General features: G+C 37.4%; 1 protein-coding gene across 1 annotated transcript; it reads left to right on the top strand.

Annotated features, from left to right (window-relative positions):
• The first annotated feature begins 3,515 nt into the window (after positions 1 to 3,515).
• LOC121371235 lies at positions 3,516 to 18,230 on the top strand. The gene is made up of 3 exons (XM_041496972.1): positions 3,516 to 4,014; positions 13,524 to 13,667; positions 16,791 to 18,230. Exons 1-3 carry the CDS (start codon positions 3,780 to 3,782, stop codon positions 16,967 to 16,969), a joined length of 558 nt encoding a protein of 185 aa, XP_041352906.1. The 5' UTR covers positions 3,516 to 3,779; the 3' UTR covers positions 16,970 to 18,230.
• Positions 18,231 to 19,169: the final 939 nt, after the last annotated feature.

Below are 19,169 nucleotides of genomic sequence, written 5' to 3'. Positions count from 1 at the left end.
GAAACACAATTATTTTTGTCTGTACATTTTTAGGATCAATGAATTAAAGGGTGACATTTTTATAACCATCCTCCAGTCATGAAACCACGTTAAAATTCAAAATGGCAGCCATATGGAGATTTAAAAATTTCATCATTTGGCAAATACTTTTCCTCCTAGTCCACATACATTTTATGTGAAATAATTAAAATATTGCATTACTAATGACTTTCATGTTTTAGATTTTAAACTAATGAAATAGAGGAACAGACCAATTGGAAACTGTATTTCACAATGACACATTAGCAGGGCTCACCCATTTAGCATCTGGCTATTAGAATGTTGTTTAAATTAGCCACTTTTTAATAATTCCTAAAGAAATATCCAACATACATGTATCTGAACATTGACTAAAATTAATTATTTTCCATTGTGACCCCTGATCAGTCATTAACTTCGTCTGTAATGACATGTGCATTGCAGCAACCATCACCACTTGTAGAGTTATGTACATTGCAGGTTCCTTACAGGTTCCTTACAGGTTCATCTACCTGAACATTTACTGATACCACAGTGACATTGGATCAGTTCTATCACAGCATGTGGTGCAGCTTGCACCTTCAACCACATTTACAAATATATACTCTAGATCACTGGATGTAGCATGGAATAAAAAGCTAGGATATTTGCTTGGAGATATGCTCTTTGGGTATGCTGTTATTAGATATTTGGCAGTGTTTCTACATTTTAGTTTGGTGATGGTGTCTTGAACTTCTATACTCTCAGAATAGCTGTATCAGTTGTATAAATGACCCTTGAGCTTAGTAATTCCAAGCTGGCTAAGAGCTCCAGATATAGCCAGTGGAGCTTTCCCGAATACATTCAATAACATTTGTTTGCATATACCATCAAGTTGTCTTCTTGTGTTACATCCAATTACTACATGCAACACTGGCAATGTTGATTTTCTTTCTGAACCCAGTTCATCATCAATCAGTTGCATGTTGATCTGGTTGCGACTTACGTCTGTACTGATAATTATTGGGATCAGTGTGTGTGATCTTCTCATGATAAGAACTAAGTCTGTGTCAGGTGCAGAAATTCACATCTAATCTGCCATATATGTTGTCAGTGAACAGAAGTATTTCCTGCATACTTTGATTCACTATTAGATGGTTACATGGGTGTAAGATTTATTTTTTAACACAATAATATTTATGAAAGATGACATCAGATATTTCCACTAACCAGGCTACAGATTTTCGAAGCTATCTGAGCGCTACGATATCGAAAACTATTGCAGGCCATGATGTGACAATGACACATGCAAAAGCCTACTCATATCAATGACATCAATTAGATATACAAATGATCATCTGATAATACATCTGGCATATAAAGTTATTTACTGATGTAAAACGCTAGTTTCAGTCAGAAACACAACAAAATATGTACTAAAATACCATCCTACCACGCGTCAGTACACAGGAAGAAGCAGACATGCTCATGGTTCCTCATACTCATGAAGTAATTGGGCCAGGCAATGAGGTGGATTTCTACATCAAAGACACATACTGTGGGATTTTTATCACCATTAGGTTACACAAATAATTATATGTAAATCACAACCAGATCAACCTGCAAACATTTAATAATTAACTGCATCCAGAGATAGACTCAGATTACCAGATGTTCATGCTGTAACTAAATATGACACAACAGGACAATTGGTGATGGTGGACATCAATAAAGAGATTTTAATGTATTCACGAAAGCTCCATATATAAGTAACACCAAATTCAGGTTGGAATACAAAGAGGTCAGTGAAAAATGTGAAGATTTTACTGCATAGAACCAAGCACAAGGGTCATTTCTACAACTGATGTAGCTACTCTAAGATGAAAGAAGTTCAAGAAACCATCACCAAACCAAAATGTGAAAACACTGCCACCTACCTTTGGGGTATGAAAACAGCATACCCAAAGAGCACAGCTCCAAGCACATTTCTGAGCTCAAGATGCCATGCTACATCTGGACATTCTTGATCCATGCAAACTTGGGGTTGGTATATTTGTGACTGCTGTTGGAGGTGCAAGCTGCACCAGAAGCTGAGGTAGAACTGATCAGATGCAACTGTGGTGTCAGTAAGTGTTCAGATAGATGTACTGTAATTTAGTGTAAGCGACACAACCTTCAATGTACAGAGCGTTGCAAGCGTAAAACTGATGAGGACTGCTGCAATATGCATACTATTACAGATGAAGTAGATGCCTAATATGCCATTATGAATTACAATTTACAGTTGGTGTGTTCCTTTATTTCATTAGTTTGTCATCAGTATTGCAATATTAAAATTATTTGACCTAAAAATGTAGTAATGAACACAAAAGTTGCATAGCAGAAAAGGTATTTGCCAAATGATTACATTGGTGGCCATTTTGAATTTCCATATGGCTGCCATTTTGATGTTTAAGATATTTGCCATAATTAGATAACTATAAATCTAAAGAATTAGATTCACTGACCACTGAAATATACATCTAGGCAACAAAATTGTGCTTCTCCATTAACAATGAGTTGAGATATAAGACAAATGTATTAAAATGGCGGCCATATTGAATTTCAAGATTGTTTTCATGATTCAATGACTATATAAATGAAAACCATCCAATGCATGGAATACAGAAATGTACATGGACAGACAATTATGCTTCCACGTTAACTGGGAGTTGAGATATTTGAAAAAATATATTAATGTGGTAGCCATTTTGAATTTCAAGATAGCTGCCAAGATCAGACATCAATTTTCCTTTTTACAAAATAATCTTCTGAGCTTATTTTTCTGTGTTTAATGGGAGTAAAGATAGAGAGAAAAATATAATGGAATGACGTCCATCTTGAATTTCAAGATGGTTGCCATGTGAAATAAATAATTAAAAACATATTTTAATTCACTATCATAATATGTTTAAATAGACCCCAAAAATATGTTTCTATGTTAAATGGGAGTGGAGATATATAAAGAAATTATATGAAAGTGACGGCCATTTTGAATTTCAAGATGGCTGACATGATAGTGGTAAAAAAAAATGCTACCAATGGATTTCTAGTTCAGGTAGATCATGGGAACATATGACCAAAATTTCATTAACTTGAGCAAAAAAAAAAAAGCAACCTTTAAAAAATGAACATAACTCCCTAGACTATAGCAACGATTGAGCTGAGTTGCTGGGATTGACTATATTTGACGCTGACTTTTTGTGACGACATACACTTGCCGCAACATCGTTTCGGCTTCGTACACAATAGGCCCATGGATATTTCTTAATGGTATTTAAACTACACGGTTTTGAACAAACACGATTTGATATGTTAATAATCTCTGAACAAAACATTTTCCACACTGTGATAGCAATTTTGCACTAAATGTTTTCTTGCGTTCGTAAAAAGGACACGTCATGCACCCAGTTTATTTTATTTTTTGCAGGGAGATACAACGTGACGTCTTTCGAATACCGACGTCATTCAAATTAAAACCAAAAAAACCTATCGCGCCAGTCTCGTGCCAATATTACACTAGTTAGACATTAAAATTGTTATGACATGAGTAATAGGCCTATCTTACACTGGTGTGCAATTTATATGTTCTCACCATGTTACTAGATTCATCTTTTTTGGCTGGAGCAACAACATTTTCCCTAAATATGCATATGATAGTATTAAATATTGCTGCTTTCATATGACGTCATAATGTCATTAAAGATTCGAGTTTATAACGAGCCCACATTCCATTTTCAAAGATGAGTCTCAAAGAAAGCTTTGTGGGCGTTTCGTCGGTAAAGAAAATTGCCTTCGTCATTTTGCTATTTGCTCAAATGTCCAACTGGATAGCCTTTACCACTGCCGATTGGGGTAGACAAAGTAATAGTTTTGAATGGAACAACCTATTCACTGGAATCGGTTTATGGAGATCATGCTCAAACGGCGCAGACACTGCTGTAGTGCCATGCCAAATGCTGGATGGAACAAGAAACGGTAGGCCTATATAATGCATACTGTATAAATTAATTAAAGTATAATTTTATATTATGAGTAAAATTAAAAGGAAGAATTTTTTTATTATTATCTTTAATTTGGGTACACTGGTGGCACCTACTGTCCAAACCAAAATGTTAACAACTACAAAAAATTACTCTCCTACCTTTAATTACCGTTACATTCCCCCCCAATTTTGTCCACACACAAGTTGTGAAAAAACCCATTACAGTGACACAGATTCCACATATGAGACTGTAACGATGTCGCCAGTATCGACTTTGCTGAGATAGCATAGGGCAAAATACATACAGTTTTCTGCCGTCTGCCATTTTGCTTTTTTATGAAATACTCTTCAAGAGGGGTGAAAGCCTCCAAAGTATGTGACATAATTAATATTTATTACCCCAGCGGTCACTCATAACAGGGAAAATAAAAATCATAATTTCTCACTGAGAAATTATCATGCATTGGTCTAACGAACAATACTATTGGACAATTTGACGCTTACAAACCAATGACTTTGTCGGTACTAAATATGACGTCATCACGATTTGACAAACACACAAAATGACGTCATGTAGTTTAAAGAGTTTGCCTTTACGGGTCTCTGTTTTTGGTGTTAAATTAATAACAAAATATCATTTTAATGCAATTCATTATAAATTTGGAAGCAGAATAAAGAGAACTTGTGTTTTTAAAATTTATCTATGAACGTGATTAAATTACAACGTTATAGTAATTCTCAGAACAGTGCGTAAAGTGGTTTACATCGTTCCTATACAGGTTGGCCTTCGTGCATGTGCGTCGAAATTAAAGGCTTTTAGAGAAAAATAGCTGAGGTAATAAATAGAATAACAAACTCGATACCAGTTATTATCAAATTTATGTCCCTCGTGAAATAATTTTCATTTGTCACTCGCTAAAGCTCGTGACAACTGAACGTTTTTCACTCGGGACATAAAGATAATAACTGGTAACTCGTTTATTATCCTCTATAAAATCAATGATATTTAGTGGTATATTTAAACAAACAAAAAATAATTTAAAAAATTAATATGACGTCATCACGTTTGCATTTATATCATAACACGACGTTATGACGTTGCTAGATTAAGTCATATCCTTTTACCCCTCTTGCTTGGAGAATATTCCATAAAAAGTCAAAATGGCAGCCGGCACAAAATTACATGCTTTTTGCCCTATGCGATCTGAGCGAAGTCGATATCGGTGACATGGTTATCATCTAGTATGTGGAATCTGTGTCATTGCAATGGTTTTTCCTAGATTCCTCCTATTGTCCAAACCAAATTGTTAACAACTACGAAAAATTACTCTCCTGCCGTTAGATTTCCTCCAAAGATTATCCAGACACAAATCTTGAAAAAACGATTACAATGACACAGATACCACATACCAGATGCTAACCATGTCATCTATATCGACTTCGCTGAGAGCGCATAGGGAAAAAAGCATGTAATTTTGTATCAGCTGCCATTTTGACTTTTTATGGAATATTCTTCAAGAGGGGTGAAAGGATAGGACTTAATCTAACAACGTCATAACATGTTATGATATAAAAGCAAACGTGATGACGTCATATTTTTTTATTTTTTTTTGTTATTATTATTATTATTTTAATGATACCACTAGAGATCATCGATTTCATATTAATTGTGTCACATACTTTGGAGGCTTTCACCCCTCTTGAAGAGTATTCCATAAACAAGCAACATGGCAGACGGCAGAAAACTGCATGTATTTTTCCCTATGCAATCTCAGCAAAGACAATATCGGCGACATCGTTGAAGTCCCGTGTGTGGAATCTGTATATTTGTAGTGGGTTTTTTGCAATTTGTGTCTGGACAAACTTTGGGGGAAATCTAACGGCAATTAAAGGTAGGAGAGTAATTTTTTGTAGTTGTTAACAATTTGGTTCGGACAATAGGACAAAATGTGAGTAAAATCTAACGAAAAATAAAGGTAGAACCGTAGCCGTAGGAGAGCAATTTTTCGTAGTTGTTAACATTTCGTTTCGGACAGTAAGTCTGCACACCTAAGCATTTGTGTTATATTTCTTTAAAAATATTTGTTTCACCGCCACAGTACAATGGAACAATAAACGTGTTACAACTAAAGTTATTTTAATTTTAATGTTTTTTTAAAACTCAAGTAATGAGCGCATTTTTAGTGGGACCCCCCTGCATTTACTGGCCTGCATGACGGCACATAAGTCTGCGCAGCAAAACACTTCCTCTTATAGTCTTTTTCAGAAACATTTAGATTGTGCAAACGAGATAAATATAAATGGTGTTTCATGCTCCTTAGTTTGAACAACACAAAATGACAATATAAAAAAAAGCCAATGTAAAAAAAAAACATTTTTATTTTATTTTATTTTTTTATTGTCCTCAGAAACATAAGCAAGGTCAAGGTTGGGGCCTTGAATCATTGCTGTACATGGTATTATTGTATATACATAAACGATACATAATTAAAGCTATACACTCGTATATAAAGCACTTATTAAACAATATGTGTATACATATGCATGTGCGTGTGTGTGTGTGTGTGTGTGTGTGTGTGAGAGAGAGAGAGAGAGAGAGAGAGAGAGAGAGAGAGAGAAGGGGGGGGGGGGGCGTGGAGACAGACAGACAGATAGACACGGACGTCTGGAGTAACAGGGATGAAGCCGAAGATAGACGAAAGGGAACACAATCTGCGCGAGCCGTATGCACACATACATAGTATTCAATATTAAAATGAAACAGATAGGCTTAACATGATACTGTAAAACAGGATGTTAGCAATGCAAAAGCCTTACATAACTGAAGAGGAAATATTCTGGAGACTAGGAAGAAGAGTACTAGAAATAGAAACAAAGAGTGAGAGAAGAAGAAGAAGAAGAAGAAGAAGAAGAAGAAGAAAAACTTTCTTGAAAGATAAATAAGATCAATGGGATCTTAAAAAGAAAAGAAATTATAGAAAGTCGAGATACGTTTTCCGAACTGGCAATATTTTGCATAAAAGTATGTTTATTAGCTTATTTGTATATTTTGTTATTAATAAGTTTATACATGAATTTATACAATTTGTTTGAGGAACTGCTGCCAAGGTTCCCACTGATCATCAAAGTCTTTATACAGGCAATTTTTATCAAATATATATTTTTCAATCTGTATTTTATCAATAATGAATCTTAACATTGCGTTTTTATTTAATCTGATCTTTTGTAATTTCGTTCTATATATATAATACTTAATATTAATAATGATCCAATTAATAAAACAATGCTTTTTTTGTTATGATACCAAATAAAACCATGTTTTTATCCAAATGAAATTTTTCACCTTTTTTTAATGCCCATTCTTTGTAAAAATATTTGATCATTATTCAAAAACAATTGTCCGTTATTAACTGTGTAAATGAGCACAAATAGTGTTCGTTAGACATATAGGACAATCAATGATAATTTTGAAACAGACTATAGCTAAAATAGGCCATGCTGTAAGTGCAGTGTTCAAAGTCTGTGTGCAGCCATTTTGCATTGTGTCACTCGGAGGGAAATTCAAAGTATGCTTGTTTACGTCAACAGATAAAATAAGACATTCATTTCATTTATGGATTCATAAATTACAATAAGGTATGTATTGAAGCTTCTATGTAAATTTATGTAAGTTGATATGCAAGGTTGATCATTACAACGTTGACAGACACGTGTTGACAGGTGACAGAAAAACACGTTGATCGGGGCTGGCAAAAGTATACTTTTAGTGCATTCATTCAGGGTTTTTTTCCAATAAAAGTGTTATCGACCAGTTTTATACATATATTCACAATCAAGATGTGTTGTTTTAACAACGGTTTTGTGAATTAAATTAACGTTGTTTGTTTGTTTACAAACATACCCCGACACTTATTTCAAGACGTAATGTAATGTCATGAACGTGCGCAGACTTTTGTGCCGCGCAGACTAAGGTGACAAGAGTGTACCCCGACACTTTTTCAAGACGTTATGTAACGTCATTAACGTGCGCAGACTTTTGTACCGCGCATACTAAGGTGACATGAGTGTATCTGAAAATAATTTACAAGGCTATACAAATCATAAAACTATCACTTACCGATGCTATAAAACATTTAATGAAGAACAGTTTATCTCTGATTTAGCAATGTCTGATATACTGTCCGAACCAAAATGTTAACAACTACAAAAAATTACTCTCCTACCTTTAAATACCGTTACATTTCCCCCAAATTTTGTCCACACACAAGTTGTGAAAAAACCCATTACAGTGACACAGATCCCACATATGAGACTGTAACGATGTCGCCAGTATCGACTTTGCTGAGATAGCATAGGGCAAAATACATGCAGTTTTCTGCCATCTGCCATTTTGCTTTTTTATGGAATACTCTTCAAGAGGGGTGAAAGCCTCCAAAGTATGTGACATAATATAAAATCAATGATCTTTAGTGGTGTATTTAAACAAACAAAAAACAAAATTAAAAAATTAATATGACGTCATCACGTTTGCTTTTATATCATAACATGTTATGACATTGCTAGATTAAGTCATATCCTTTTACCCCTCTTGCTTGGAGAATATTCCATAAAAAGTCAAAATGGCAGCCGGCACAAAATTACATGCTTTTTGCCCTATGCGATCTCAGCGAAGTCGATATTGGTGACATGGTTATCATCTAGTATGTGGAATCTGTGTCATTGCAATGGTTTGTCCTAGATTTCTGTCTGGACAAAATGTGAGTAAAATCTAACAAAAAATAAAGGTAGGAGAGCAATTTTTGGTAGTTGTTAACATTTGGTTCGGACAGTAGATATAGAAAACCTACAACTTGGCAACAACAAAAAAAAAAAAAAAATCTTTTATTGTGGTAAATAACAGGTAATATCCTTAAAAAATTAATCTCTGGTATTTGGGCTCTATCTTAATTATATCTTGTAAAAATACAGCATTAATGACGTCACTTTTTCAACATCAAAGTAGAGGAAATGAACTTAAGGAAGCTGATGTTTTCTCAAGAACATATCTTAACGATACCTTTGATGATGAAAAGTTCGATGCTCAGGTACATACACTGATATCTTCGTTACCCATGTCTGATCAAAATCATGCTCAGTTGCAGAGTGAAACTGAGAAGGATGAAGTTCTTCAGTCCTTGTATACTAGTAATGTTATCCTAAGTCAGGGTTTCTGCCAGAGGGTAAAACGGGTATGGCGCCATACCCAAATTATTATTTTTTTAAATTATTTTTTTAAGTTAACATTTTGACAAAATTAATGATTCTTATCATTATTGTATGATTTTTTTAACCCTCTCTAAATGTAACATATTTTCTTTGTTGAGGACCCCCCCCCCCCCCCCCCCCCCCCCCTTACCCCCTGATGACTGTGGCTGCATTCAATTTCGTAGCGCCGTACCCAAAAATTCTTTCTGGCAGAAACACTGTAAGTGGATGGCCAGACACGAAATCCAAGGTTCCACTTGAACTACGTGAATATTGGAACTATCGAGATAAGCTGTCTTGTGAAGATCGCATAATTTTAAAAGGGGATAAGATAGGCCTAATAATTCCAAAAATCTATGAGGTCAGATATGTTGTCCAGAATGCATGCAGGCCATGTGAGCATTGAAAAATGCAAACGAAGAGCCAGAGATGTACTCTTCTGGCCTGGCATCAGCTTTCAGATTGAAAAGATGGTTTCCAAGTGTTAAACATGTTTGCACAACAGAAACTCACAAATGGTACCCACAAGCTAATGATTTAGTTGAGAGAACAGTTCAAACTGTGAAGAAAATGTTGCAAAAGGCAGAGGAGAGTGGAAGTGATCCATGTATTAGCCTTTTGGAGTATCGCGATACCCCAGTTGATGATGTTGCTTCTCCTGCTCAAATGCTTATGAACAGGCGATTACGATCTGGTTTGCCAACTGTCAGTCGGCAACTTGCACCCGAAGTTGTGAATCCCAGACAAGTTACACACAAATTGAAAAGAAAACAGTCCAAACAAAAGGTGTACTATGACCGTGGTTCTAGGTCATATTCCACTCACAAGAAAGATGATCTAGTTAGAGTACAATTAACTCCAAAGGACAGATGGATCCCTGGAGTAGTTAGAGAAAATCATAAATCTCCAAGGTCTTGCGTTGTTGAAACGCCAGATGGTACATATCGCCGCAATAGACGTTTTATTATGAAAACAAATGAAAATGTCCCTAGTATGAGACAGTTAGCTGTAGATGATCCATTCGAGTACATTCCCATTCCAATCTCACCAAAACCCCACCCAAAAGAAAATCCAGCATTTGTGCCAGAAGACAATAGTTATAGAAGGGAAGCTGCCTCAAATTCTAAATTCCAGGGAAATGGGGGAATTGCTAGAATATGTAGCTCCAAACCTACAAAATGTTACAATCATCAAAATTTCCAGGTGCCCTACACAAAAGTAACCAGGTCTGGTAGAATTGTTAGGCAACCAGTAAGGCTGGATTTGTAAATAGTTTTATTATTGAATTTGCAACAATGAATTGAATATCTTTAATGTTATTATAGCTTTTCATTGTTTTCAAGTGTTAATGATTGATACAAGATTATGTTTAATGTTTTCTTAAAAGTCAAATGACGGAAGTTGAAAAAAACATTCCGGGATTTTATTGTGTTAATAAACTATATGAAATAACATTGGTATAATGCACCTTTAATTATATGTGCTGAGTCACGTGTCATGTGTGACGTACGAACCTCGTTCTGGGTCCATATTTTCGAAGCCATCTTAGCGTTACGAAATCGTAAAACCGTCGTAGGTTATGACGTCACTACAGCACACGCCATAGTGACGTCATATCTTACGACGATTTTACGATTTCGTAGGCTAAGATTGCTTCGAAAATACGGGCCCTGGATCTTAGTAACCGGCGTTCGAATAAAGTGGATGATCCTTGTCAGCGTCGTTAATCTTGTTTAATTTAACAAGTTTATTTACTTACGTTATAAGAGATAACATACTGCTAAATCAAATCCCACAGACGACAATAGTAACATGTGGCTAAAACTCCTACCTGCAGCGTATTAATCGACATAAACGCCACGGATATATAAATACTACAACTCCTCACCTTTAAAGGGAGACCAGGCAACTTAGGGAGACACCTCATCATCCGCAGGTCCTAATTAACGAGCTACCCTCGGCCTTTTAAAATCCAAACCTATACGTAGCTCCCTTCCTTTTATTCTTTAGAACGACCATCAAAATGGCGCCAAATTTTCTTCATCAAAATGCGTACCCATTTCCCTTAATCCTACGGGACATTCCAAATTACCATACCACCCTCCGCCTATTACTGGCTACGGTCGGACTGCTGGTGCTCTCTTGCACCTGCCAGTGCAGGCGGTCCCTCTTCCAACCCTGTCCTGTTCTGGACGGAAGAACCGGTTGAGGCCGGTACTTGTGCCTAGGACAGGCGTGCGCTACAACAGCTTGCCCTGACTGTGCACTTTAAACAATTTTCCAATTCCAATTCCCTTAAAGTGAATCAGAAACAATTGAGGGTCAAGCTGCTCATTTCTGAGATAATGGGTAGCGTCTATGACTACCCTTGTTCCGCACAAAATTCGAGTACTTTTTTTTTACAGGTACCCAATACATATTTCAAGCACAAGGCTACTTGACACAGCAGTACTAGATGAAATAAAATTGCATACATGTTTTGCCCAAATGATTCTATACTTTTTACAACCAACACACATTTAACACCAATCACAAGACTTGCGGTGTTCACTTCTCTATCAAAAGTTCGGTGCACCTCGAACTTTGACACAGCCGGAAGTTATTTGGTTTATTACAACTTGAAGATACCATATTATGTTCTTGATTCGTTACTTTTTCCTGTTGTTGGGTTAATGAGTACATAATTTGTGTGTAACATATCACTAAACGAGCGTTTCAACTTTGCAGAAATTATACCTATTCTGAATACACATTTGTTAATCTCATCATCGAATGGTATATCAAAACTTGAGAAAATATGGTTAATACACTTTGTTATTGAACTGCACACATTTGAAGACTTTAGCTTAATATCCTCAATCAAGGCTTTGTGAATAAGACGGTCCTTTGTAGCTAACCCGAGTCTGTTGTAATACTTTAACATTAATAATATTACATCATATGATAATGAAAATAAACCCAGTTCACTAAGGGATCTTATATTGCTGAATCTTCTAGGCACCTCTAAAATAGATCACAACATGATTACATTTTTGGTTTTTCCATTTATAAAAAAGAGAGCTTTCGCGTGTGTTAATTATGTCTGATCCCCAGATTTCAGAGGCATATGCACATATTGGTTTGCATATGACATTGAACATTTTAAGAAGAGTGGCAGTAGGCATACACAGAGACAGACACGCACGCACGCACACACACACACACACACACACACACACACACACACACAAAGAAACAACAGCAGCGTTGAACTGATCGGGTAGACACGACTCGGATACTAATACATGTAGAAGGATAACTCCGGTCAGGTAAGGTCGTAGGGTTTAACCTGCAAATTCAGAGCAAGCTCTTGTAGCGCACGCCTGCAACCAATCTGGACAAGACCAATACATTTTGTCCAGGATGTGGCCACAGACCACAATTAATCACGCTATATGTTTCTATATAGCGTTAGTGGCTATAACATTTTTATTAATATCAGCAGGCCCATGGATTTTCTTTTATGTACCTTTGCCTGCCTGGGGGAAACATACCCTGAAAAGGACAAACCCTGTTGTTCAGCTCTTTCTCCCAGGATATTGGTTTAAACAAACACACCCACTAAACCTGGCCGGAGTACACCCATTTTACACAAAAAGGACTACTTTTGCATGGACCGGAATTTTCACAAACAAGTCTTTAATGTCAACAAGTTGCACATGTTTACAAACCACATGCTCTCCCCTATCAACTTCAGTCAAATAGTTGCCACCTCAAAGCTGTCTGCCATGAAATAATCACAGTTAAACAGCAGACAACTTGCGCGGACAAATTTCCGGATTTTTCCACAACCAAATGGGACGATAACTGTCATCTTTGGCCATGTCACATGTGTTGCCCATTAAGTAACGTGTGTTACCTTGGTTCATCTGGTCAGTAAATTCCTGTAATTTAATTTGAACTAGTGTCAATGTACCAACTACCATTGTGCTTGAAACATGTGCAGGCTGCTACTAAAATAGCATGACAATTTGTGTGCGGAACTAGGGTAGTCATAGACACTACCCGTTATGTCTGAAATTATTTAATTTAAGGGTGAGGGGTGGTAGAATTTATATCCTTGGTGTATATGTCGATTGATACACTGCATGTAGGAGTTTTAGCCACATATGTTACTACTGTCGTCTATGGGGTTTGATTTGGTGGTATACTCCCTTCAGTATAGTATACAACTATGAGATTTTAAACGCATCGAACTATTTTCTTCTCTTTTTTTCAGACTTGTATGCTTCCATACAGGCTTTTGCCACATTCGGTTTTGTTGGCATCAACTTGGCGTTCTTTATCCTCTTACTGCAAATTTTCTTTGACAAGTGTAAATCTGTTAGCGACACTGTCAACGGCGTCATTTGTTTCCTTGCGAGTGAGTATTATCTAGATTCACCACATGTATTTGAAGTTCGGCCCAAAACACACCAAATCTGGGTCTGGGTTTGGTGAGTATGGCAGTCATCATGTCTGGTTTATTTAGAAGTCTGGGTCTGTAACTGTTACTAAGCTTAGACCTGTAGTTCGCGCCAGTACAGACGCGGTGCGTTTTGTCACATACGATTCAGTGCGTTTTATTTTTGACTGGTACCATACTCGCCAGACACAGATCCAGACGCATCTTCGATGTATTTTGGGCCTTTTCACGGCATTACTATTCATAACAGTAAAAAAAAAAAAAAAAAAGATATTTGAAATTTTGTGTTTTTATATTCACAGTAATGTAATAAAATCATCTTCCTTGCCTACGTCCTTGATGTGACCCCTTCTTAGTGCGGAAAATGTTTCTATGGCACTAGCGTAGGGGGGGGGGGGGGAAGGGGACATGTGCCCCCCCCCCTCCACTTTTCAGATATTTTGCTTTATATTTGTTTTATGTGTAAATATAAAAAGTGTGCCCCCCCCCCCCCCCCCGCTTTTTTGCACCTTCCTACGCTGTGGTGGCCTTACGCTGGGCTTTCCTTCCTAAATACGTCTATAAATAGCCAGCCTATAGTCACTGATATGTTAAGTGACAAAGATAACGGCGGCCTTCATTGACGTTGAATTTATGGAATTTATCTCTACGTAATGTTTAGCACGATGTATATACGATAGTCGACCGGACTTGAGCGCAGAAAGATCCTTGCAAAGTACGGCGTCGGGTAAGTACAAAGAAGGTTGTCAGCAGTACAGATCAAAAGAAGGGAAGCGATCAGAATGATGGAAAACTGTAAAACGGCCTTGTGTATTATATTATAGATGTTTGTGTTTATATCCACTTAAGGTTCAAGAACGCTCTCTTGTGCATACGTATCGGGTATCGGGGTTGTTTGTAGATGGCAGGCGTTAATGATTAGTTGTAGTGGTTAGTGAGCGATAAGTAGGTGTAGCGGCTTGACTGAGCCGTTGAAACTCAAACTGGGTGGCAATGACTGAATAAAATGAATGAGTGATTGAAATGAATGAAACGAATGTTTGACAACACCCGAGCGCGAAAATATATATCGGCTACTGGGTGTTAAACAAAAGTAAGAACTGGCAAATCCAGCATGAATAAACTATAGATGGTATTTCATGTATTGGTTTTTGAAGGGGTGTACCATTTTAACAGTAGTCTGAAGGCATTCATTTCCACATACATGTATATTTATTTATTTATATATCATGGTCAAATAACAAGTAAAGTGCAAAACTATTACACTAGTTGCATTAATGTATAAAGATGGATAGAATAATTTCAGTTGCCCATTGTGCTCAGACACGTTACTGACAATTTTCACATGTTCGTGCATGGACCCCAAGTACCATTTAACGACGTAACTTATAATGACAATGAATGAATGAATGAATGTTTAATGACACCCCAGCACAAAAATACACATCGGCTACTGACAAATGATGCCTCATTTTGTATTTCACGAGTTTTCTTTTATTTAAGCACATTTACCAAATTGCTAAACTTGTTTGTTTAAGTATATATTATAGTATAACTACATAACACGCAGTGAAGCTCAGTCCACTTAAAATAAACAATTTGGCGGAAATGGCTTGCAACCGGAAGGGACTATAGGTCTCGCCACCGTCCTTCTGTTTGTCTGTCTGTCTGTTCGTCCGTTCGTCCGTCTGTCCCACATATAGTTTTCCGGATGTATTTTTTTTCGGAATGCTTCAGGATAATGAGCTGACATTACGGGAAACGCTTTATCATGTACTATTACAGATCAAGTTTAACTTGTATGACGATTTATCAATTGTTTTTACAGAGTTATGGCCCTTGACATCAGGAAATACGAACATTTGTTTTCCAGACTTTGTTTTCGGATTGGCTCTAGATATGTAGCTGACATTCTGTGATTATCTTTATCATGTATTGTTACAAATCATATTTGATTTTCATGGCCATTCACCCATTATTCTCTGAGTTATGGCTCTCAAAATTCAAAAAAAAAAAAAAAAAAAAAAAATCTGGGGCCGGGTAGGCGACTAGTATTGCTTTATCAGTTAACTGGCCTCGGTGGCGCAGTGCTTAAGCTATTGGACTACAGGCCGGTAGGTATAGGGTTCGCAGTCAGGTACCGGCTCTAACTCAGAACGAGTTCTTAAGGGCTCAGTGAGTAGGTGCAATGCCACTACACCCTCTTCTCTCTCACAAACCACTAACAAACTAACAATTAACCCACTGTCCTGGACAGACAGCCCAGATAGCTGAGGTGTGTGCCCATGACAGCGCGATTGAACCTTAATTGGATATAGGCACGAAAATAAGTTGAAATGAAATAAATTAAAATTTAGCAATACTTTCAAAATGCTCGTTTATTTAATATTTTGTTATAGTTAACCATTTTAAAACATAATTGGTAATCACATCCAGCATATAGACTACTAGCATGATATTGGTGAAACAGTGATGATGAATACAGAATAATACATGAGTGCCCGGTAGATACCATTTATCTCACAACGAGTTGTTTTAAAATGTAACTAACGTGCGAAAGCTAGTTTTATACGTTTTTAAACAACGAGTTGTGAGATAAATGGTATCTAACGGACACGAATGTATTATTTTATTTCTTACATATCCTCAAAAACCAGGTTTTAAGCAAATTTTAACATCTTTTTCGGCTAAAAGTTATTTACAGCCGTTGCACTTGTAGCTGACACATGACTGTCAGGTTAACTATACGTCACAATCTAATCGATTTCCATCGTGTAGTTTTTGATTGGATGTATGGCATTGGTGATCTGGTCATCACCTAGGTGCAGCCAGTCGTATGTCTTGAAATTGTCACCAAAAATAACACATGTTGTTCTCACCAACGGGTGTGTAAGAAAATTATTTAATATGTCTACCAACATCACTGTTGGTGTACCAACTACACGGCACTCAGTACTAGTGGAATCATAAACGGTTTGAATTGTATATTTACAGGTTTTCATTAACAAAATGCCTTCTTTAAAACTAACAACTGGTGTTAAATCATTTTAAAAATTAACTATATCTTCTTCTTTTTTTCAGCGGGATGCTATTTGATAGCAGTGATACAATTTGGTGTTTATTTTGACACCAGCTTCATAAATAAAAGGTTCGGCTTTTCCTTCAGTTTTGCGATCGTCGCATTCATCCTGTCAATGATTGCAGGCATACTATTCATCAAGGACAACATCAAACTTGATAAAAAGAAACCCCAAACTTAAAAATGAGTCGAAAGCAAAACTGTCGAAGGCAGGCAGTGAAAAATGCAAACAAAAAGTGTTAAGGGCATTCAAATATTACGTAAGGCTCGAGGGGTGGGTGTATATCCAAACATTATATAGCATTACAGAGGGTGGGTGGGTGTACTATATATATATATATAGTTGTGGGGTTTTGTTGTTGTTGTTGTTGTTTCATAAACGCTCTGTTACGGCGACTGTTTAATGTAGCTAGTTATATTAATGATTATAAATCGAGCTGAAATGCGTATCTGCGCTTTCCCAAATCACAAAACAGCACATTAAAATTATATTACACAGATAGCATGACTTGTTTGTGAATGGGAGGGGTGAGGTCTCCAAGCGTTACGTAATATTTTGGGCGTGTATGCTCTAACGTTACAGGGAGAGGGAGGGGTGTCTACTTTTGACAGAAATAGCGTTACGTAATATTTGAACGGCGCCTAAACTTAATGTACAAGTGACATTTTATGTCTAGCTTAAGAAGACCCTAATGCTACAGTCACATGTCCACCGATTCGGGATAAGACGCCTGTACGGGCCCAAATTTCGGAGGGAATTTGCAAAATCTCACGGCGGCCGCAAGGGTGCCGTGGCTATCCTGCGGGCGCCTTGGCGTTCTTTCCTCGCCGTAGGGCGCATCGGAAGCTTTTAACGCGGAGTTAAAAGTTCCCGATGTGTCGTAGAAATTTGTATTGGCCGTAAACCCGTAGACACGTTGTATACAGCATCGCACGGACCCAGTACGGCTCCCGCAACATTCGTACGGATGCCGTACGATTTTGAGATTGAATTTCGGGCCACTAAAATCGTACGGCACCCGTACGATTTCCAAGATCATCGTACGAGTATCTTACGATGTCCGTGCGAGTCCCTCACGAGCCCCATACGATGTGAAAAATCGAACAGGTATCTCACGGCACCCGTCCGACTGCCGTGCGGCGTCCGTAGGATTATCCTGCGGTATCCTTGCAGCTTCAAAGGGTACTGCGCGGGCCTCGCTGAATATGTGACTGCTACGCACGGATGTCGCAGACCCCTGCGATACCCTCGATTTCCCCAAATCATAGAAATCCGCCGTAGGTAGGGAAATCCGTACGGGGCCCGGTGGATATGTGACTGTAACATATATTAATGTCTCTTTAAAAACATTCTAAGTATCCCCCTTGTTAATTTAAGACAGCCATGGTCCTGTTAATTCATATTGTGGCCTAGAATTAAAATGCTAGTTCATTGACTACAATGATTGGTGTCAGTGTTGTTGCTTTTTATAGTTGTATTGTGGTATGGCGTTGTCCATCCGTCCTAAATACGTACCTGTTAGTCTGTTAACTTTTCTCGTTCAAGGCATATATTCATTATCATTTTATACAGGATCATCAAACCTTGCGTGAAAGTACAGCTTGGTGTGGTGTGCCTACCATAATTAGGTCACCACGGCCTACTTTTCACGGATTACAGCACGTTAATGAAAATCATTGTCCGGGACATATCTTCTTTATTACTTCATGTATAGAATCATCAAATCTTGCGTGCAAGTACAAGGGATGGCGGTGTTCCGTTTACCATAACTGGATCTCTGCGACCTATGTTTCACAGTAAAGGAAATCTTTTTCTGCGTGTCTGTGATCTACTTTTCATTGTCCTAAAAATACACCATATGCTATTCAGATTACACATTATAACCGGTGGATTGAATATCAACAGTTGATGCCTGTCTTGTCAAGGGTGGGTTGTTTAGCTATGTCCCGGGAAGAACTCTCAGCCAATCAGTGTGCAACATCTCCAGCTAATCGTCAGTATGGATATAAATAGCTGGATATGCCCCGGAAATTATACAGTACCTACTACTAAATTTATATTATATGTATAGCACTATGCTTTTTAATCAAAACAAACACTATAAGGGACTACCCTTCAAATTATCTAGCTAGGTTAGTATAATCCCCCCCCCCCCCCCCCCCCCCCCCCCCCCCCCCCCCACCTCTCCTTGTCTTTTATTATAAGCCGTTGGATACTTATAGAATAGGGACTTAGCACATTAGGAACAACCTTAACACCAACTAGGGACAACAAACACGGCACGCACGTAAATTGCATCATCTCTTACATAGAGCGCATTGGTCAAATAATAACAATGATGAGGTGTCTCCCTAGGTTGCCCTTAGAGATCAGGTCCTAC

The sequence above is a fragment of the Gigantopelta aegis genome, chromosome 4, assembly GCF_016097555.1.
Source record: "Gigantopelta aegis isolate Gae_Host chromosome 4, Gae_host_genome, whole genome shotgun sequence".
NCBI lineage: Eukaryota > Metazoa > Mollusca > Gastropoda > Neomphalida > Peltospiridae > Gigantopelta > Gigantopelta aegis.
The sequence above is the reverse complement of the archived record's forward strand: the minus strand, read 5'-3'. Positions and strand labels throughout refer to the sequence as shown.

Coding starts and splice junctions, on each gene's coding strand:
- LOC121371235 (XM_041496972.1), top strand. CDS start 3,780: ATGAGTCTCAAAGAAAGCTTTGTGGGCGTTTCGTCGGTAAAGAAAATT. Junction 4,015..13,523: donor GCTGGATGGAACAAGAAACG/GTAGGCCTATAT, acceptor TCTTTTTTTCAG/ACTTGTATGCTTCCATACAG. Junction 13,668..16,790: donor CGTCATTTGTTTCCTTGCGA/GTGAGTATTATC, acceptor TCTTTTTTTCAG/CGGGATGCTATTTGATAGCA.